This window comes from Schistocerca nitens, chromosome 4, assembly GCF_023898315.1.
Source record: "Schistocerca nitens isolate TAMUIC-IGC-003100 chromosome 4, iqSchNite1.1, whole genome shotgun sequence".
Lineage (NCBI taxonomy): Eukaryota > Metazoa > Arthropoda > Insecta > Orthoptera > Acrididae > Schistocerca > Schistocerca nitens.
In genome coordinates this window covers 471,820,379-471,843,479 of record NC_064617.1, presented here as the reverse complement: position 1 = coordinate 471,843,479, position 23,101 = coordinate 471,820,379, and the positions used below count along the sequence as shown (strand labels likewise).

The following is a 23,101-nucleotide window of genomic DNA, read 5'->3' as shown; positions in this document are numbered from 1 at the left end:
TTTTTTTGAAAACTAAACTAAATTTAGTAAGAGGGCTATACTTGGCAACATAGACAGGATTTCCTGTTATTCAGGTAAAAGCATATTAAATTACAATAGTAGTGATAGGGTTATACCCCCACCCCACCATCCCCCATGACAGCTACAATTCACATGGCAGTGTTACACAAGTAGATTGGTCCACATTATAAACGTCAGCGCTTACTTTTTGTTTAATTATGGATGTGACGAAAGACCATCTGACATTTTTGATGGTTACGTTAAACTCGGCCAAACCCTTGCTGCTAGTCTGGAGGAGGAAGCTGTGTGTCCGCTATGTGTCAGTTCTGAGCTTAATCTTCTGATTTTATTGTCTTACAACAGAAACAAAACATTTCATGCCTCGAACACTCTTCACACTCATGGACACGGAAGAGTTACACTTATGGTGCACTACTCACTCTCCACGAAGCGGCAAATTGACAATCCTTTCCAATTAGACTCTTGGAGAACCCTTTGGGGAGATTCAGTGAAGAATGTTACACCACTTTTTACATATTTATTTACAAGTTGTAATTGTTCCAGTTCCATACATAGAATATATTGGTCCTGTGTTAAACCTTGCGTTTGGAGTAGATATTCGCATAAGGTAGCAGTGGCACGTTTTCTTCCCAGAAGTCCATGCGTTCCGCATCCTTGTCATGCGAAAGTGTGAAAGTGGCCTGCATGAGCATATAGCTGCGAGTCGAGTTGTTGTAGGGCTCCCAGACCACGGGATCAGCTTCTGGAGTAGGGTTTCTGTAAGAAAACAAGAATTTTTTGTGATCAATACCGTTAATAAGGTAGGCAGATGGACTGGAAATCGATAGCCAAAGTCTGTGATTTAAGATCAAGCCTCGTGGCTTCGGTTGCAATTAAATTCAGATACTAATAAACACACTCGTTCGGCTATATAAATATTTAATTTTCGCCTTTTAAATGTTAGCAGCTGATGAGCTTGCGTGCAACTGACGCCCTTACTATACACTATGCATACATCGCAATATATCCGCCTTGAGTTTTTTCACCAACATCCTGTACAACTGATACATATTTACCTGATGTTCATCGCCAATAGCAGTCTCGTAGTTAGGGGAAAATGAAAGAACGACTGTTTTACAACTTTATCATACAGGAAGAATTTTATTCGTGTATTGCAACGTAAATAAGATAACTCATAGTTTATTGCTGGACGCAGGCGGTGGCTGCCGGATTTTGAGTGTTTCATCCGTAATATTTACTGTCGATATGTATTATTAATTTTCTTATTTGAAAGAAACTCTTCGCTGACAGATCATTTCGAGAGAAAAATCTACTTTCTCAGTATGATACCACAGATCTTTATTTGAAAAGACTAAACAACTTTAAAAGAAATTCTAAAGTGGTTTCAGAACTTCATTCTTTATTTCTAGCATTCATTACCACCCAGAAGACGAACCTGAAGAGTATATTTTGAGTAACTGCTTTAATGCATTGAAACGTCCCTTTTGAACAATTATACAAGACTGTGCTTAAACTGACACACAATATTTTTAGCGCAACGCAATCTGACTTTCAAAAATCCCTACAAAAGAATGGCCCTGACTAACATTAACCTATACCTTTCACAAATCACTTACCCCACAAAAATCTTCGTTACTGGAACTACTGCAATACAGCGAGCGCCACTACTGCCAGCTAAATAAAAGATTCAAACTGCTGAAGGCACTAACTACTGATAGGCATAGTTAGCAAATGAAAGATTTTAATAGAGAACAAACAATGTATTTACCTTAATAATGTTGAAAACTCACAATATACATATCCGTTCATGACATCCAGTTTTAAAAATTTCAAAACTCAGCCATCTCTCTCCCCACATCCACCACTGCTGGCGGCTCACCTCCAACTGCCTCTGTGGAATTATAATTTACAGTAGCCTAAATTACAAGGAGCGTCATAAAAATGTTACCAAATTTAGACACATTGCTCTATTGCCTCTCAAAAAGAACTATCTGAACGATCTGGGGCTACAACATAAGCCATCCTCAGCAAAGAACACCTATTAATACGAATCAAGGTCAAGGCATTCTTGCCTCCTATTACTTGACAGTAACACTAACGGGAGGTAACCATACGGGTGGCGCAACTGGAAGTCACTTTTTAACGAAATTTCCCAAACGATTCATTTAGAGGATGGGCATCAGTTCACAATTGCATACAAACTTCGAGGTAAACTATCACTACGTGCATATCCTAACGGCATACAAATGGAAGTTGTACGTGTAATGGCATTTTGTATACATTTCTGCTGTATACAGCTAATCTTACTGTCAGTCTGAGAAAAACACACTAACGAAATCCACATTAACTGAGAATCAACCAATAACTTTCTATCTGGCACGTTCTTTCCTTGACTGACATATATACATTTGTCCCATGTCCTCAGATGAAACCACCTCTGTTGTTTGACTGCCGCAGTTCATTCTCTCACTGCTGCTTTCTTCGTTCAATCTTCGGAACACTGTCTGGGACAAGATGGAGGGCTTTTAATGCAGAATCATTGTTCCATCAGTTCCAACCAGTCTTCGCGGTTAATATCTTGATAATGTTACTATCTATTTAGGGCATTAATCCTCAGGGGGGTACACGCTTACTTTGTGTACCATGTATTTGGCAAGCACAAGGAGCCCTAGCTAATATGGTGTTTGCTTATACAACTTTACACATCGGTACCATATTTCTCTAACACACAAATTACACAGCTATCTGATCATGTAACTGAGAGATAAACATTTTTTTTTACTACATCAGTGACAGATGTTTACGTAATTACACAGTTGGATAACTTCACACTTATGAAATTGTATTTTGTCTGTACTTTGTGAAATGCTCATATTTTTTCGGAACCATTGTGATACTATGAGAGCTTTGAATGATGTATTTGGTAAGGGAGCATGATCTTTAAAGTACGTTTCAGGTAGATGACACTTTTGAAATAAGCAGAGAATTTTTTTTAGGTTTTGAAACTATTGGAGGAAGCTACGACGATTTTGAGATTTGGCTGAGGATTTATGATGTTATTATTACGATGATGATGTGTATTATGCTGTTGCGGTATGTTTATGATCAATAAGCTGATGCTATATGAGTTATTTGATTATGCTACGTATGTTATGATGAAATATTGAAGAAGTGTCGACGAATAAGGTAAGGAATAATGAGTAGTGGTTAGGGACTCTGGTTTTTGAAAAAGGTTGTTGGAAACCAAGAATCGTACTTTAAGAGTTATGAAATGTGTGTAAATGCGTGAATGTATCACAATGCCGGCGAACATTTTTTGGACACTGTTATATTCATAAGATTTTGTTTCTACACATTTGTAATGCAAATTCTCGACCTGTGAAATTTTTATATGAGACTGTCACTGTAGCAAACTGCTGTCGTAAATATTTCGTTAAGAAACGTAAGTGACCTTGACGTAATGCGTTTTGGTCGTCCAGCTGAGAGGTAGTCGTCTGACAAAAGAAAGCCATTAGGTGGAGAGAAAAAAAAAAGGGAGGCCATTATCCTCGCTATTGACGTTCCTTTGTAGAAAGCATCGCAAATATGACACACTCATTACTTGAAAACATACGATTACTCGTACTTTGTGCTACTTACTGAAATGCTTATGAACTGATGGGAAATATTCGTACATCTCCACACCTGATTATGACAAGTGTCTTTCTACGAGAATTGAGAGAATTTCTACTAACTTATGAAGTGCCATATGGCTAATGACTGATGTTTCATGCCTTCCTTTGTACATATTTGCTCATTTTGTTTAATATCTAGTTTCTAGCTGCACTGTAGCATTGGTTAAAATAAAATTATATAGATGTACTAATATAAATATTTTATGCCTACAGACCCAGTAAAGAATAACTTCATGATGTACTTAAAGAAAACGAAGGAGCACAAAAAGACATTTCCCTTCACAGGAATTGCATACAGAATTTTCTTTTCAAGTACTTGGTAATTTCTTTTGTAGAATAAATTGTGATGCATCACTCTAGTGTTAAGATGTGACATAGGTATTAGACATGGCCATTTTTAGTGTAATATTTTTTCTGCTTGAACTTTGTCATGTTCAGGTATAAGTTATTTCATTTTATGCTGCTGTTTGCCAGGCGTAGTGCTACTAAATTTCACTTTGCATTACTCTGTTAAGCCAGTTTACTACTGATTTATTTTTCTTGTTTGCTTCTCATTGCCTTATATTAGTTGTAATTTATGCTGCTTGCTTTGCTTTTTGTATTTTTTATCATTGCTGTTTGTGTTAATTGTTTTGTGCTGCTGCATTGCCTCGTTCCTTAGTTTAGCATCTGAGCTCAATAGATTTAAGTTAGCTTAAAATGGGGTAGGCTATATAAGAGAACGAGTTGTGATGAATTGGAAGAAATGCATTGAGAAGCTATAAGAATATGGTTTGGCCAAAAAAAAAAAAAGGTATTTTGAAAGAGGATATGAACAAAAAAAAAGTAGGATTTAGAGACAACAAGTTTAGGTAGGATTTTCTTGGAAATAAAAGATGTTAGATAATGGAAAATAAATAATGAGGTAAGAAATATGTGAACATATAAATACAGAAAGCATGCTTGGATAGGATGTTTTGATGAAAACAAATGTTGAAATAAGACGAAAGATCTATGGAATGAAGTTTTGGGTTGGACTGCAGTACCAAATGTTACACTGAAAACGAACCCAGTCCTTTCCATTGTGTTATCCCCCTATGTGTATGTGTACTCTTGTATATTTGTGTTCTTCCTGTCTTTATGTGTTTATCTGATGAGAGTTACGTTGTAGAATTTTTCTAATAATATGTTATTTACTTTGTAAAGATGTTTAGACATTATTTATTCTGTTTTGTTTTAATGCTCACGTGTGAAGTTGATGTTTCGAAAGTTATTCAGACCTTTTATGTATGTACTTATGTCATAATTCCTGTAACACTGATGTATATGTTATTTCGATTCTTTTGTAAAGCCCATATTACTACAAATGTTATCTGTACTATTATGTTCTTTAATGATGTATTTTGTACCTTTGTAATTGTATTTTCATGTTGTAAATTTATAATTGTATAGACACCAGTTCTTCAAATTAAGTTACATTTCACTGCACACGTTTCTGTTGGTCATAGTATATGGACAATATGTGACAAGTAGGGACTGTTAGTGTTTGCACGTTTGTTAATAATTCAGCAAGGGACTGGATGACAGCATTGCTGGTTCTAAGGACAATTCCAAAAACTTTGTGAGTGCACAAGTGGTGGTTATGGACTTGCTATATTATCCGCAAGATTCTTCAATGGTGATTGTGCACCTGCACAGTCACAACAGATGGCTGCTGGCCATTTCTACAAGGACTACAGTGGGTCTACACCTTTGCTGACTCGCCAGTACCATTATTTCTACAAGGACTGCAGTGGGTCTGCACCTCTGGTGGCCCACCAATACCGTAATCTCTACCAGGACTACAGTGGGTCTGCTCTGTGATGACCTACCTACCAATACTCTTAAAAATTTCGACTGACTCTGCTGTGGGTTTGCTCTGTTGTGGACCAATACCTGTCTGCATGTCAAGAGTCAGCACTGTCTTTCCGTTGAAAGGACAACACTACTTCTTCAAGATTGCATGGAAATCCACTACTTCCGTGTGCATTTTCTTTTACTGCTCAGACTTTGAGAAAAACACTGCAATGTTACTGTGATGAATGATCAGGACTGTCTTTATGGACTGTGAGAAAATTTTAGCTTTTGACCAACATTGTATCAATAAATGTGTGCCTTTGATTTCTTTGTTATTGTACTTATGAAAAATTTTATCAAATCATTATTGGCCACTGCCCAAAACAATTTGTAAAATTTTTTGTGGGGAGCATGGGGGCTATGTAAGTAGGCTGTTTGTGTTTTCTTATTGGCAACGTTACGTAGCGCTCTGTATGAAAATCACTGGCTGTGCTGTGTGCAGTCTGTGGCTAGTCTGCATTGTTGTCTGCCATTGTAGTGTTGGGCAGCTGGATGCGAACAGCACGTAGCGTTGCGCAGTTGGAGGTGAGCCGCCAGCAGTGGTGGATGTGGGGAGAGAGATGGCAGAGTTTTGAAATTTGTAATACTGGATATCATGAAGTGCTATATATATTATGGCTATTAAGGTAAATACATTGTTTGTTCTCTATCAAAATCTTTCATTTGCTAACTATGCCTATCAGTAGTTAGTGCCTTCAGTAGTTTGAATCTTTTATTTAGCTGGCAGTAGTGGCGCTCGCTGTATTGCAGTAGTTCGAGTAACGAAGATTTTTGGTGAGGTAAGTGATCTGTGAAAGGTATAGGTTAATGTTAGTCAGGGCCATTCTTTTGTATAGATTTTTGAAAGTCAGATTGCGTTGCGCTAAAAATATTGTGTGTCAGTTTAAGCACAGTCTTGTATAATTGTTCAAAGGGGACGTTTCAGCATAAATACAAATCTGTGTTCATCATATAATGTTCTACAAGTAAATCCATAGGAGAGATTATTCCTTTAGAGATTTCTGAGGGAGACTGCACGCAATTATTAAGTTCTAAAACAAATCATTGATAAAATGAGATGTTATTTCTTGTATTTTTTGGTTGTTTCCTTTGTAACAGAAGCATACCATCCTTCTTAATTCTTCGTTTTGACTGATCAAACATAAATAGCAAAATCTACGTTTCGTCAAACAGTTCTGTGTTGTGTGCCGAACAAGAATATATCTAAGGATTACTGTGCCTCCTTCGTGGTTAAGCTTGTATGACAGGCAAACAAATGATTATAGTTTCAAACATAGTCAATGATTTATACAAGAGAAACACTTTCACAAATGGAGCAAGTGAATAACGAGTTGGTCTGCCTCTGCCCCTTATGCAAGCAGTTATTTGGCTTGACATTGATTGATAGAACTGTTGGATGTGGTCCTAAGGAATATCCTGCCGAACTCCGTCCAATAGGCGCGTTTAACCTCAAAATCTATAGCTGGTTGGAGGGCCCTTTTCATAATGCTCCAAACGATGTCGATTTGGTGAGAGATCTGGCAACCTTGCAGGCCAAGGCAGGGTTTGGAAAGCATGAAGACAAGCTGTAGAAACTCTCGCCGTGTGCCGCTGAAACGTAAACCCAGAATGACTTGCCATGAAGGGCAACAAAACGGGGCGTAGAATGTCGTCGACGTACTGCTGTGCTGTAGGGGCGCTGCGGATGACAACCAAGGAGTCCTGCAACGAAAAGAAGTGCCATTCCAGACCATCACTTCTGGTTTTTGGGACATAGGGAGAACGACAGTCAGGTTGATATCCCTCCACTGTCTGGGGCATCTCCAGACACGCCTTCGGCCTGGAATCTCATTGGAGTAAGGCTGACTTCAGTGATGATCTCTCTTCGAATTGTGCCCCGATGACCAGTGAAGATCTGTCTGGAGACGCCCCAGACAGCGGTGGATACCAACCTGTCTGTCGCCCCCCATACGGCACAACAACCAGAACACCCTAACAACAGAGCGGTACGTCTACGATATTCTACCACCCCCTCCGCTTTGCCGCCCTTCGTGGTAAGTCATCATGGGCCTACATTTCAACACAATGATATCCGCCCGCAAACGACTAGAGTTATTACTGTTTGTCTTCGTGCTTGCCAAAACCTGCCTTGGCCAACAGGTTCGCTGAATCTCTCCCAAATTGCGAACGTTTGGAGAATTATGGACAGAGCCCTCCAACAAGCTTGAGATTTTGAAGCTCTAACGCGCCAGTTGATTAGAATTTGGCATGATACCCCGCAAGAGGTCATTAAACAATTCTATCAATCAATACCAGGTCGAATAACTGCTTCCATAAGGGCCAGAGACGGACCAACGCGTTATGCTCAATTTGTGAAGCTCTTTCTCCTGAAAAAATTATCCAATTTTTCTGGAATTGTAATCACTTGTTCGTCCGTACGTGTACATCACAGCTACCACCTTCCGTTCCTTTCGCGTAAGTCCTTTGTGGTGCAACGTTTTTTTTCTTTTTGTCTGACATGTGGGTGTGTTTTGTGTATCGACGACGATGCCTGACAAATATATGACCATTTCAGAAATAAAAGTTACTTACCCATACTTGACGAAGTTAGTATAGTAGCGTAGTAAATTTCTGCGCACTTTGTCTTCGTCAGAGTTGGGATCCAAGTTGTACACCGTATCCTTCCTTACGAAAAGGAAAGGCAAATCACTGGAGTGCGGGGCACCTGCAACAGCATAAGAATTACATTCCTTCCAGATATAAAGTGAGTACTAGAAATACATGTTTAAAATACGCTCATTGGCTTCGGATTCCAGTGATGCTTGTAAAATATATTTGTTCAAACTGAGGTGGATATAAATAGTAAGAAGTTTAGCAGTGATTAACATCGTCTTTTTATCAGGCTGCAAGTTTAAAGCTGTTCCTAGGCCCACACGGATTTGAAAACAAGGTATCAGTGCGGAATCAACACCAATTCTGCATCTATACGGGTTTTTAAAAAGAGCGTTTCATGTTTTGAGAGGTGGCAGTATGGACCAAACGGTTGTGTTGCTAAATCTAGCTTCCCATTCATCTTTTCTAGGCCTTCTACGCTGTATTGGAAGTAGGGAAATGAGATCACATAAATAAGCATTCTGCAAATCTAGATTCCATTGAGTTCAATACTTTGTTTTCTATCTTCAGGCACGCTGTCCAAACACTGCAACCTACAATGGCAGTTTTCTCCCACCTCATGAGAAATTAATTTAATCTTTTTATTACCTAAGATAAGGGCCGTGCTCTTTTCTTCATTAGTTGCTGACCTTCTTCCGTGCTTTCACTAAAGGCATTATTCAATGGCTCACTTTCTGTATTCAATAGTGTCACAAAAATGCAGAAACTTTAGTGTAATATATAATTTACAATCAAAAGTATCCTTTCGGAGGCCGTACAGTCCAGAATCGGTATGCCAGTCAGACATAATCGCCGTAAGCTAGAGGTAATCATCCCACCGAGGCGCCGGCTTGAATATGCCCCTCTGGTAAAGTCCCGTCTGCTGTTGCATGAAGAAGTCTGTAACTGCGTGTTGCACGTCCTCGGCCGACAGGAATCTTCGAAAATTTAAGGTCTGTTTTAAGGGACCGAAGGCGAGATAATCGCATGGGGAGAGATGAACACTAAATGCGGGTGCTCGAGTCTCCCATTTGAGTTAGCCTAACTCCAGATTGGCCAGCGTCTTGTGTCAAATTGCTACCAGTACAGAACTTGGCACACCATTTCACGAAGCTGGTTTTCGACAGACATTCTGCCCCATAAATATTCTTTAGTCTCCTATGGATGTCTGCCGGTGTTCGTCCTTCGGTAGCCAAGATAAGAATAAAAAGTGCTGGTCCTGTTTGAACGAATTATCTAATAACGTAGCCATAGTTCTCGTTTCCGCATTTATCGCACGCACGTCGGAAAGACACGAAAGCCACACTAATCCCTTGCCTATATATCGATGCTTTTATACCTGCATCGGAGTCGCCCTATGTTGTACATAAGTTGCAGCTACGCCCTCAAATTTTTTGATCGTCCCTTATATAAAGACCTGCACACAAAAGCTTGTAGTGCCAATAATGCGCAGTATTACAATAATAGCTATTTGTCAGGGCTCACAGCCTAAGCAATTACTCATTTTGACGTGGACTGAGCTCATTCTTTCCCTGTACAACTTCCTTTCAAAGCATATTTGCAGTATGAATTAACATTTTTCCTCATTATATTAGTAAATACTGGATATATTCCACACTTTCATGTACTGGTGAAAAGTCAAAAGTTTAAATAATGGACTTAGCTCTTTTTTCCGTGGGCCCTTCAGTTCTGTTCTCCTTGAGATTCTTTTTTCTTAAAACAGTGCAGGTTGGTGACAGAAGGCACCAGAGGACGAAGTAAGTTCCCGGGGTAGGCGCGTCTTCTCAATCTCCTCAAGAAACCTAATATATTTCCTCAGTTAGTACCAACGAGCACTAAAATTTGTTTGTTTCTAGTGCTTTTACATTTATGTTATGTAGAGAGACAGACCACTCAAAATATATCAACAAAGAGTAAATATACCGAGATGTCGTTTCCACTGACCTATAAAGGACATTGAGGTGAATTTTCCGGAAAATGCAAGTTATTTTAATATTTATACGTTTACAGCTGCCGAATTATGACATCAGTTTCATTAATGAAATACGTACTGTTTTCGTTGTCTTTAGAAAGAGCATTTGAAGACTATTTCAGTCACTTAACATCTGCAAAACGTGATCAAAAGCAGCAGGACAGAGTACTGTTCCACTGGCAGGAGAAAATATTTTTGTGTTTATTGTTGCTTCTGTCATATTTGTTGTCACTCACTGACACAGATAATCAACTGAACAACAGTAACATAGTATCCTTATATGGGAAGTCTTCAGTCGGCATACTCCACAATTCTTATTCAGAATTTGAGCAATGGGAGAATGAAGAAGCAGCTATGGTAATATTCACGACAGTGCCTGATGATAGTTTCTGATTTTGTTACTGATCATTTTAACGGCGTATTGTATTATACTTTTAACTTACCCCATTCTGAAGAGTTGACGCTGTCCACGTGGTAGTCAAACTCGTAGTAGAAAACCGGGAGATCAGTGATTTCAGTGACTTTCCTGACGAGAGCGTCTGTTCCCGCAAACATACCCATGTCGTTATTGAACTGTTTAATGAAAATAAAATATGTTATTAAAATGTGTAACATAACAAATGAACTGTGGTGTGTTTTTACAGTGTCAGATGCAGCACGCTGATTTTGTTAGGTCTTTGTCTACTGTGTAACTGGTAAGGTAATTGTGGAGCTGCGATTGTTCGTTGTAAGACAGAACATTCAAGCGCTGGAAGAAAGCCTGAGTTGCGCATAGCCGTTGCACAAGAAAGAAGTGAGTAAGGCTAGGTTTATAGTAAAAGACCATATTAAATTGTAGCCTCGACAAAAGGTTACAGCACCCGAGATGCCATCTGAGCCGGTGAATATGAACAGTCAGTTGTAACGCGAAAGGTTGAAGTAAAGTTTAGCGTTGTGGTTATCATCAGTGGAGTGAAGAGATGAAAGTACTGGTAAAAAGTGGTGACGGAAACCAGTATGCTAATATTTCAGCTAATGGGTGCTAAATAACACCTGGACGGATGTTTTATGTTTAGGGCGCACGATATTTACTCGAATGGTTCACGTAAAAGGCTGTAGCGATGCAGCTGGTAGACTTGTTCATTCTACGTTGCGAGAAGAGTCAACGGATTGTATCGTTAACATTTCCGACAGTTGTTTATGAACATGGGGACTACAAATAAGTAAATATATTTTAAAGAATTATCAGTAGGAAGAAAAATGAAATTTCGTCTCGTACGTAATTAAAGGAGCTGGTGAATTGAGATTTCTATGAACAGTAATGATATGCTGAAAGTTATGAAGACGTGTGGACTATTTCTTCACTTCTCAGACACGTAATTAAAGACGATAATCATCCACGTACCTTTGGATGGGTTCGAAGTTGAGTATCGAAATGGACACTGCCACATTTTGAATCTGAGAGTTCAAGTAGAACTCATCCTTTTCGACCTTTTAGGACACAACGCGGCTTATGTGGGGAACAAAGCCCGGTAAATAGCTTTCGTCCACTACCGTCATAGACTTCTTTAAATTTTTATTTTTTTGCAGTTGATCCTAACTTTAAAGAGAAACCAGTATTATCATACAAATAAGGAAAACAATCCTAATTTGAATCGAGCTCAAAGCTATACTGTTGTAAGAGGTCCATGACTAAGGAATTTGTTGCTAGCGCACTCGAGCAGATGTAATTTCGATGGATTACTCACGCGCTGCCTGCGATATGTAAGCTATAAGAGAATCTCAGACCAGAGAGCAGTGTTGTATGCAGTAAGAGCAGTGTCTGTCAGTAGGAGTAAGTAGTAGCGAGCTGTCGTGGGTGGAGTTGGCTGGGCCGGTCGTGGGGAGCGATGGCGGAGCCTGAGCTATATAATATAAGGTAAAAGCAGCCTCGCGCATATGTAGTATTGTTATATCAACTCCCATGTAAATGCTTAAATAAAATCTCTTAATAATAATCTTTTTTATAAAAATTAACTTTTGACGATCATTCATCTTAATTTAAAGAATTTACTAATTTCTTCAATTCATGCTCATCCCGATTTTTGTAAAGAAAAATCACTTGTTTCCTTTTATACATGACAAATTTATCGGCCAGCATTGCACTGGGCTGTGCCAGAAAAATTTCTTATAGGAGCAGATACATATGCGTTATCCGGCGACTTAATTGAGGTAAGAATTTTCAATTTATTCAGTATGATCTTTCAGGGCCACGACGCAGCACTGCTGACGTCCAAACTTACCAGTTTAGATTCACAATCAGTCAATTATTGAAAGGTTGTATATGAGTCAGATTTTTTATTAGGAGGTTAGTCACATTGTATTATTGGTAGGTTATGGAATTTATGTGTTGCGAGGTTACACTGAATGTGAATGATATAAATAATTATATTTTTACTGTAGGGAGGTTTCGGAATTTTTCTTTTGGGAGGTTACACTGTTCACAACTGATCGAAGAATACTGTGATTAAGACACTGAAATCGTATTCAGGTGGACCCTGGTTCAAATTATTGTCAGTGAGTCTAGGTTTAGGTTGCCTGGGATGTCCATTCACAGCCGCAGGTACGTTTCCTAGAATAAACGATGCCTACTGTAACAGTGAAGATGACAGCTGCGATGCTTTTATGGGTTGTTCAAAATAAGTGGTTTGCTCCCAGTAACCTAAGAAACTAATCTTAGAAAGATAGTCTGGTAGTGGAAAACGGAACACTGTTCTACACCTCGATTAAAATAACTTCGACGTTTCATTGAGCCGAAAGGTAGCGGCCAGCCGCCAGGTGGAGAAGGGACCAGGAAAATCACAGGCAATTACGGACGACATGGAAGACGGTACGTACGTAATAGAGGAGGAGCGTTATACTTATAACAAAAATAGTACATATTTCACCTCATCGAAAAGTAGGATAACAGACATAAAGAAGGTTCATTTTTGGCACAGGCCAAGCTCCCAACATAAACGTCGATATCAGACTTTCAGTAAGAAATATGTACTTATCAGTCACTAATGTACATTTTGCATCTGTTATTCATGCAGGCTACCAAACTGTAAAGGAGTTCTTTCCTCCGTCACCTCTTGGACGGTTTGGGAAAAGGGCGTTCGTTGAGAAACACATCTACCAAGAGCATCCCAGGCAAGTCCCATAAGTCTAGGTTCGGGGAGTACGGAGGTTCGAGTCCTCCCTCGGGCATTGGTGTGTGTGTTGTAGTTAGAGAAGTTTAAGTTTTATTAAGTAGTGTGTCAGCCTAGGGACCGATGATCTCAGCAATTTGGTCCCATAGGACCTTACCACAAATTTCAATTTCAAAAGTGTGAGATATCTGTTCCTTTTCGCTATTGGGCTACATATAGATCCTCTTGTAGTGTAATGGTTCCTCTACGACCACCGATGTACTTTCGCGGAGCATTTCCACCTTCATCGGCCTTTTGGAATTGTGAGATGCCACTTTTGAACACATTCATTACTGTGGCGAGAGTAATGTCCCTTTGATCAGTTTCTAGCCGTCCAACTACTTGTCCACGATTGTAAGCACTCAAATGACGTCTTACAGACATGTTGCCGTATCACACAGGATATCGAACTAATCGGTTCCACAACAACCTTCGTCAAATACCGTATTGCTTGAATTGCCGAATGCATCCCGAGCGTTCGTGCACAGGTTTCGCTGCAGTTAGCACGTCCCACCATATTATAATTCCTTATATTATCATTCGCTGGGTGTTCCGTAGCTATTTTTGGTTGCTCTCTAGCAACTGGCATTTGTTCCTTAGCTACTGTCAAGCAGTTTAGTTATTTCTCAAACTCCACGTGATCGCAGTGTTGCCTGTTTCGTGGGCACTTTGGAGAGCCTTGTGAAGCGTGGCTGACTAAACGCTGCCGACATTGCCCCCCCCCCCCCCCCCCCGCAATCTGTCACTCAAAAAGTTATTCTAATCACAGTTTACGAAATCTCATCTAGTTTTTTTTAAATATATAGCAAGACAGGTTGCGTTAATTTACTGTACTGCATTTACAAAATTTAAAAGATGAGAAGCTGAACAGGTCAACGTCTCATGACGTCATCGGAGAGGGAATTAAGAGATGGCTGCGGAGTGAATAGATCGAGTTTGTTTAAGAAATAATGGCGACATTCATACGAAGCTGTTTACGGCAACTAGAGAAAGTTAATCGTTATAGCTTGAGACGAGGGCTGACATTCAGTTGCTCTTGGGCGAGTACGGGGTTTCTTAGATGCTTTTCTTCTTAGCTCAACAGTATTAAAAGTGCTTTGACGTTGATAACGTGAGGGAAATAATCGAAAGAGTTGTAGTACGCAGCAAGAAATGTCTGCCGTAGGAGGATATTTCACGATGCACTCACATCAACAAGGGCCTGCGGGTTGTCTGTGGAGATGATTCCGTCGCCGAAGTAGAATTCCCTTAGTTTGGCAGCTGCCTCCTGTTGTTGTTCCACAGTTGGCAGATGTAAAGTTGGTCCCACTGCTTCAACGAACCTGTTGTTCAGAGTGCTGATTGTGTCTGGACTGGCTAATATTCCAGCACCTGCGAACAAAAATAGCGTTATTTCCTTGGTCGTCATAGTACTGTCACTGGTAACCGACATCTACGTTGCATTGTCTAGTACAGTCAGTGTCATAGTATTTAACGATACTCTAAGTTTTAACATGTATACGTTATTGAACGTGGTAGCATATTGCGATCGAGAGTGATCATTGTTTTCAATCTTTTAACGGACGGATTTTCATATATTTTCATAAATTACTATATTAATAGGATTATAAATTGTTTATCCGATGTAGAAGTGAAAAGAACATTCCACGCACTGTGAACTTCCGTGCCACTTTGAGTCACATCTAACGAAGCCAATAATTTCCACCGAGAATTCCTAGACAGTATTTTTCGCATATCCTCACAGCAAATGGCTAAACTTCATTCACCAAAGGAAGCTTTGAGGCACAAGAGAATTTCTGCCCAACATTAGATGTCAAAATGGGATACAGAATATTTTAAAATAATAGCGATGATTTTTTACGCGACGCCGTCTCACGCTGTGCTCAGTGACGTAGTACTGCATAGAAACACTGTGTAGTTAACAGCACTGTTACTACCGAATACATTCCCGGTCAGATGACGGCATTGTTGTGTTTCAGTTCGAAGACGATAGAGACGGAGAAATAAACCGAGTAAACCACGCTACTTGAGTACAGAATCACTCTAGTGGCTCATAGGTAAACAAAGAAATAATGAAAAACTTAGTTTTTCTGTTGGTTCTCACTCGTCGTTTGCAGTACTAATTTAGTTAATTACAACTACGATGTCACGATCGACGCTTTATCGTATCAGAAAGAGGGGCCTACAATACACACTTCGCAGATTTTTGTCGATCATCTCATCATTATAATCGCCCTTTCTCTCTTTTGAGTTTTACTTTCACTGCAACAAATATTAACTGCTTGCTAAGCGGAAAGAGCGATTATAAGCACTGCATAATACATCAGTGGGTACGGTAAGAAATTGGGGTCAGATGTTTTCTTTTATCATCCCAAATGAAGTCTGACGATCGCGACGGACTCGCGACTTCAGCTGACCCGACGATCAGTAATCACACAGATTGAGCTCTGGAGACCTGGGAGGCTAAGCATCACGGAAGTGACGGCTCAAACGCGGTCCTCACCACACGAAGTGCGCAAGAGATCTTTCACACGTGTAGCAATCTGGGGTGGAGCGCCATCCTGCATGGATGTCGTACCTTCCAGCAGTTTTTTTATCAGCCAGACTATGGATGATGCTACTGTGTATCCTATCGACATACCTCGCACTCTCATGTGGCTTCCCTGACGTGTTGCGGCCCAGCGCCATCTGTTGTCCGGTTTTTGCACTGATTTTGGTTTCAATGAAGCCCTGTCGTTTCAGTCCTGTGTGTCAAGTTTTACCTTTCTGTCAACATTATTCCGTGAATTACTACATTTTCAAATGCTAACGGACTTTTGGGACAACTTGTACATGCTGATAACCGAGTGGACAGACGACTATTTGTTTTACGGTTAATATAAAATCGTGTTGTGATATAACCCTATCGAACTCTCCGCTCTTTTCATAAACTGGAGATCGGCAGCGACTCCTTGCTCTATTTCTAATTGGGTGCTTCAGAAGGGTAGCCCTCTGGTCACCATAACCTGAATTTTTATGCAATAAAAGTGGTTCTGCTGAAACACGATAAACACTTTTAGTGAGTACATAAAATTGCTTGAAATGTCTACCTGTTTCCCTATTGTTCTTTTTACTTGTATTTGCTTTATTAGGATTATTCGTGTGCTTTAAGTGTTTGTACGTGGTCTGTATTTTAGAAATCATCCCGAGCTCTACTAATGCGCACTGAACGTGAAAACCACCTCTTATTCACACTGACATAACAGGCTTTGTGGGGGATTGATTCCAACTAATCTTGCAAAGACTGATGTGAGAGGACTTCTGAATTTACTTTCAGACAGTATCTTTGATAAGCATTCTGAAGTGCAAGAAATATCATAGTTGATGTACGTCGATACAAGTATTGTATTTTATCCAAATGACAAATGTTCCAGTAAAAACGCGTCGATAATATAAGCAGCAACCTGTATATTCTCCATGATTTTAATTTGAATTATTTCGCAATGATTTTCGTTCTTTATATTTTCAGGCTTTCTGTCCCTACATCAACCCTGTTCAATCAATATATTATAAAAATGATTTGCGTGAAAACCGAAATGACAATCTGTGGGGTTCCGTAAACACTATTTGGATCCACTGAATAGTGCGGAAAACTGGCCTTCAAAGTCACGGAAAATTGTAGCTATATTAAACTGATACGTCCATCGTAATTATGACATAGGGCTTGTCTGTGGTCTTGAGAATGATGTAACAAGCCACCATAATAACAGAGGCAATCTCCACTGAGAGTGGAAGCTTTTGGTGGACAGTCCTAGAGCGCTGAGTGATTCTGATGCTTGGATAGTATAGTGGCCACACAGACTATGCTATGTAAAAGTGGAGCGTGATGTCTTTGTTTTTGTACTGAACGACAATAAACAAACAAAAATCGATGATTTTGTTTGTTATTTAGAGACTTAAGGTCACCTCAGATATAAAATGGGTACGTGGGCCTACTACCTTAGACAAACGATCACGAGGTAAATATATCAACGGCAGTTGTGGATCTGAGAATTTTCTGTTGCTCAACAATATTCGTCAAGAAACGTGAGAGTAAAATCTTTTCTGATTCGAACAGTCGTCGTTAATCTCGCGAAAGTGTCGCCGCCACGATGCGTAAAGATTTCAACAACGTTACTAGGTCCGAAAGATAGCCACCTTGACACTCTTAGGAGAATCTGTGAGCATCTCAGCAGGAAATTGTTAGAGCTGTGCAGACCAAACCGCGTTCGATACCCTCGTAACATTACATCAGAGACTCTAGATAAGAGCCAACAACATCCAGTGAGTATTGGAATAAGCAGCAATGACCTTGTAACAAACTCGTTAAGGAAATGTAGCAGACCTGAAGACCGCTGACGTCTTAGAAAGAGCAGAATCAATTCGGTCCTTACGAATGACGTCAAAGTAGAGCAGAGCTTCTCCTCGGCGACATAAATACACCACCCAAACTAGCTTTTGCCACTTGATCAGTAGGATCGATGGCGTTCACATCGATAGTACTTGATTCTCTGGTTATGGGATGGTGGCGTCTTGTGTGAGATATTGTTCTAGTGTTGGTTTTGAACTTGGTGCCGTACGAGACGAGGAGTAATCCGTAGCAATGGCTGATGGAGTCCAGCGTCCTGTACTAACTGCAGAACATCAGCCAGTGTTGATGGGTAGTCCGAAGATCTACCAACACCAGTCAAAGATAGAAACTGCCCTAAACTCCATAGTCGCACTAAGGTCTGAAGGTCTACCGTACAGGCGGGCCAGGTTCAGCATTGAGCACAACTATACAGCATCCGAAATCGCGGTCCACTTGAGGGGAAAAAGCGGGCAGTGAAAAGGGGTGTGAATGAAACTCACACTTGGTGCTGACCGCCACCACCAAGCAGGGCTACTGGCGGGCCATGCCTACATCTCCAGCGAGTGGCAAAATCGCTGCATCAGGGTGTCATTAGCTTCCACTCCCAGCTGATGCAGGGTCCTCGGCAGCCGTGACTCTGCTGTGGGATGCAGCAGATTCTTCTCCGTAACACTGAGGTGCCAAAATTTGTGAGACAGCGATATGCATATATACAGCTGGCGGTAGTATTGCGTACACAAGGTATAAAATGGCAGTGCATTGGCGGAGCTGTCATTTGTACTCAGGAGATTCATGTGAAAGGACTTCCGACGTGATTGTGACCGTACGACGTGAATTAACAAACTTCGATCGCGGAATGGTAGTTGGAGCTAGACGCATGCGACATTTCGTTTCAGAAATCGTTAGGGATTAAATACTCAGAGAACCACAGTATTAAGAGTGTGCCGAGAATACCAAATTTCGGACATTACCTTGTAAGGTGTCAGGCAAATCCAACACCTTCCATGAAAACCCTGCCATGATAAGCAAATCCAGTAGTATGTCACATAGCTCCGAATAAATCGTGAAATTAAATTAACCAAAGTAATACGAGTAACGAGTGAGCAAATGGAATACCACAGACTAACACAAGAATGCCTAAATGCATGTCATACCTTCCCACCGTGAGACAGACGCAGTTTCGAGGGGAGAAACGAGAACAGAAGCCGAGAGCAGAACCGTCTTAAGCTGGAAGGCCCTACGATAAGGGACGGACGGACACCCACGTCGCCAGCTAACCGCTAGGACCACACCACCCGCAAGTTTTAGCGTGAGACTTTTTCGCGTCTCTGTTACGTTAGGACCACCCCCCAGCCCATGTTATAAGATATAGAGCCCTCCAGAAGAACAGTATAGATCCTACGATAACGCTAAAGGACCACACCAGCTGCAAGTTTTAGCGTGAGACTTTTCGTGTCTCCGTTACGTTGCAAACTTTAAAAACATTGTCCCACCACGAAAAGTATAACGTTTCTCATTGGATAGACAGAATTTTTGCAGGTGGAGCTTAAGGTTAACATTGAGACCCTGATTGGTCAGATGAAAACACAGCCAGATTGTTTTTTTTAAACCAACTTCGGTAAATTGTAGTAAGGAGAGGTTAGGACAAGGGTTGCTTCGGAGACGGCGAGCTGGACGGAGCTGCGCCGGCCGCCGCCCCCTGACGAACACCGACAAGGTAATGAACGAATGCGATGCCGCATAACAGCGAATAAAGCTTCACTCAGAACTGCAGAAGTCTCATCTGTTACACGCCCTTTTTGCGTAATAGTAGTGTCGGTCGTCAATTAAAGCTCATGGTGTTCACATTTGCCACTTGAAGTAAAAATCTGGAACGCGATGATTTTTCTGTTATATAGTTATTGAGAAGCCACATCAGCCACTGTAATTTACGACAAGTTAGATAAGTAATTAAAGATAATTGAGGGTCACTGTAGACCATTTTGATAATTTTCCCTTTTGTGAAACTTAATTTAAGCCTAGATTATAGATGTGATATGGCATAGGCCTTCCTTCGATCCATTGTTGAACTTGGAAACCCACTCAGGGAATATTCGATCACATTTTTGTTGAACGCAGTTGGTTTTTACCATCCTGTATTAAAACATTTCCTTTTATCAATAGTGCACTTTATAAACAATGTTTTGTGAGTAGAATAAAATTTCCAATGGTAAACTTAACTGCTTTTTCGACGTTATTTTACCAGCTAACTAAAAATAGGAAAGCCTTGAACCCCTTCCACTAAATTTAGTTAGTATTAAGATTCTTTTACAGGGAGTGCAGTGGAGCTGGCGCTGAAATCATTAAGTATTTGGTTATTTCATCGCTAGTCTCACTGAACTCTTCTGAATTCTACATGCCATGTGTGGTCTGACGTCTCCTTACCAGCAACAGGTCCCAGGTTCAAACTAGTCAATTCCCTAAAAAACACGCTCAGAGCGTCGTTGCGCGAAAGTGGTAGGGAGACACGATATAGAACAAACAGACACCACGCAGAATGTTAGAACTTGTCTCAACGGGCGGCGCAGTGGCCGACGGCCTTAACTTATCAATCGAGAGCGCGGAGTTTGTGTAGTCATTGCTGCGTGAAATAACCGCGGAAATCAATGTGGGACGTCGGCAAGAGTATCTGTTATAACAGTGCGGCGAAATGTGGCGTTAATAGGGTATGGCAGCAGACGGGTGACGCGAGTGCGTTTGATAACAGCACGACCATATCGGCTGGACCATAGGTTACTGGAAAACTGTGACGTGATCAGATGAGTCCAGAGTTCTGTTGGTAAGAGTTAATGGTGGGGTGGGTTCGAGGCAGGCCCCGCGAAGCCATGGACTCAAGTTGTTAACAAGGCACTGTGCACGCTGAGAGTGGCTCCATAACGGTGTGGGCTATATTTATATGGAATGGACTCTATTTTCCGGTCCAACTGAACTGATCATTCATAAGAAATGGTTATGTTCGGCTACTAGGAGACGATTTTCAGCCACTCATGGACTTCATGTTCCCAAGCAATGATGAAATTTTTTGTGGGTGACGATGCGCTATGTTGAGCGTTCTGGATAATTCGAGCGAATAGTCTGGCCACCATTTATGGCCGAGCATTTATGCGACACAATCGAGAGGTCAGTTCGTACAGAAAATCCTGCACCGCAAACACCTTCGCAAAATGGCTCTGAGCACTGTGGGACTTAACTTCTGAGGTCATCAGTCCCCTAGAACTACTTAAACCTAACTAACCTAAGGAAATCACACACATCCATGCCCGAGGCAGGATTCGAACCTGCGACTGTAGAAGTCGCGCGGTTCCAGACTGTAGCGCCTAGAACCGCTCGGCCAAACCGACCGGCAAACACCTTCACGGTTAGGACGACTATAGAGGCAGTACGTCTCAACATTTCTTCCAACGTCTTGTTGAATCCATGCCGCGTTGAGATGCCGCACTATGACGGGCAAAATGAGAGCCGACACGACATTTAGAGGTACCCCATGACTTTTGTCTCCTCGGTGTAGTGCGTCCTTAATTTCAGTTTTCGAATTTGTTGAATGATTTAAGAATTACGGAAGAGATTTTTGTTAAAACTTAAATTATACCTTCCGGTCTCGGAAACTCACATACGTCCGGGAGAGCTGTGTGCTGACCACATGCCCCTCCATCTCCACATGCAGTGACGCCTACGGTCTGAGGATGACACTGCGGCCGGCCGGTGCCGTTGGGCCTTCATGGTTTGTTCGGAGGAGTTTAGTTTTAGTTTTTAAATTATACCTGCAAATTCTGAGTGGGTAGCGGTAGAACTCCATCTAAGATTCGCAGGTACTTCGTCTGCTGAAAACGTTCCTAGACTGAGTTTCTTCCTGGCTTATAAGCGACGTCAGTGTAGTAATTACGGGGGCAGTTCGAGATAACAACTGTAAACAGGCGTGCACTCGACCGGTCAGTTGGGACCAGACAATGCTAAGTAGGGGACGTGTGGCCGCAGTGTGCAAATGTTGTTGCGTCACAAATCGCAGTGAAGTAACACCTCTAACTAAAGTGTTAAAGGCCTTCCTTAGAATGTTTGGAAGAAAAGAGTGTGTGCAAAGTTTGTGCCGCACATCTTGATTCTTGAACGAAACAACGACGCGTGGACGACTGCCACGACTTTACTGAAATGCAAAACGCGGGCAATTATTTTCTGCGTAAAATCATCACGGTTGAGGAGACGCGCTGTTATCAATAAGAACCTACCACAAAACGAATGCAGAAATTCACATGAAGGATCAACGCTTTGACGACATAACCGACATTTAAGTTGATGAGACGCGCGAGTTGAACAACATTCCAAAAAAGCACTTTTCGGAGCGTTTCACACGGGTGCATGATCGTTAAGTGTATTTCAGTCAAGTCGAGGGAGACTATGTGGAACACCTGAGCAACTGAAACCGCCTTTTATCTTTTTTCTATTATTTTTGTTAATACAGTCTCGAAACATTTTCGTTTGATGTGGTATACAGTAAATTTTACCAAAATCTATATATATTCTTCTCTGACTGTTATATTCCACCATCACAATTTCGTAAACTGAAATCAAGAACGCTCTGTAATTCTCACAGGTTGTTGACATCGCATTGAGGTCATTACATCCCATCATGGATGGTGAACATGTGCCTTCGAAATGTATATTGGCATAGTAAAAACGCTATTGGTAAGAGAAAAGAGGGATTTTATTATTAAGCTAATAAAAATATTATTAACAAGGATGCAAAAAATCATGATGAATGTCAAAGTGTCGCAAAACTTTTTTTTTCTCATATTAGATGACAGATTTTTAAATAAAAGCTTTCCTTTCATCAGCTGCTTGGAAGACTGCAGATCTAGATATCCTGTTTATTTTAATTCATTTCCAAAGGCGCTGACGATTTCATTGCCATCTTATGCAATCAAAGTTTGTGCTCCATTTCTAATAAACTCGCCATTGAAAGGACGTTAAACTCTAATCTGCCTTTCCTCGTTCATTTCAGTTCCAAGATGTGGTATTCTTTTCGTTAATTACATATTCAGTCTACACTAAGTCCGACGCTATGTGAAATGAACATAAGATAATCACCTTTATAAAAACTTGATACTAACCCAGCTCACCAGACGTGACTCCGGTGAAGATTGGAACTTGGAGGAATCGACCGTCATTGAGTCTCTGGATTGGAGACTCTGGGATCAGTGCGCCCTCAAGGTCTGGCTCGATGTGGGGCCACCACAGATTGTATGAAAATAGCTGCTTTTCCTGAAATCGAAGACGATAACAACCATTTTGTGACTTGACATTAAACGAATATTTTGTATGATATGTTCAATATTTC

General features: G+C 40.8%; 1 protein-coding gene across 3 annotated transcripts in view; it reads right to left on the bottom strand.

The window, feature by feature from the left end:
- Positions 1-527: 527 nt before the first annotated feature.
- The window catches only part of LOC126251800 (juvenile hormone esterase-like), a 362,809-nt gene continuing 340,235 nt past the window's right edge, over positions 528-23,101 (bottom strand). For all 3 annotated transcript variants that reach the window (XM_049952436.1, XM_049952439.1, XM_049952438.1), the window contains 5 exons: positions 22,875-23,025; positions 14,551-14,732; positions 10,617-10,746; positions 8,142-8,274; positions 528-777 (listed from right to left, as the gene is read on the bottom strand). In XM_049952436.1, the coding sequence (XP_049808393.1) occupies positions 594-777; positions 8,142-8,274; positions 10,617-10,746; positions 14,551-14,732; positions 22,875-23,025 (780 nt within the window). In that variant the 3' untranslated portion in view covers positions 528-593. The remainder of the gene's footprint in view (positions 778-8,141; positions 8,275-10,616; positions 10,747-14,550; positions 14,733-22,874; positions 23,026-23,101) is intronic.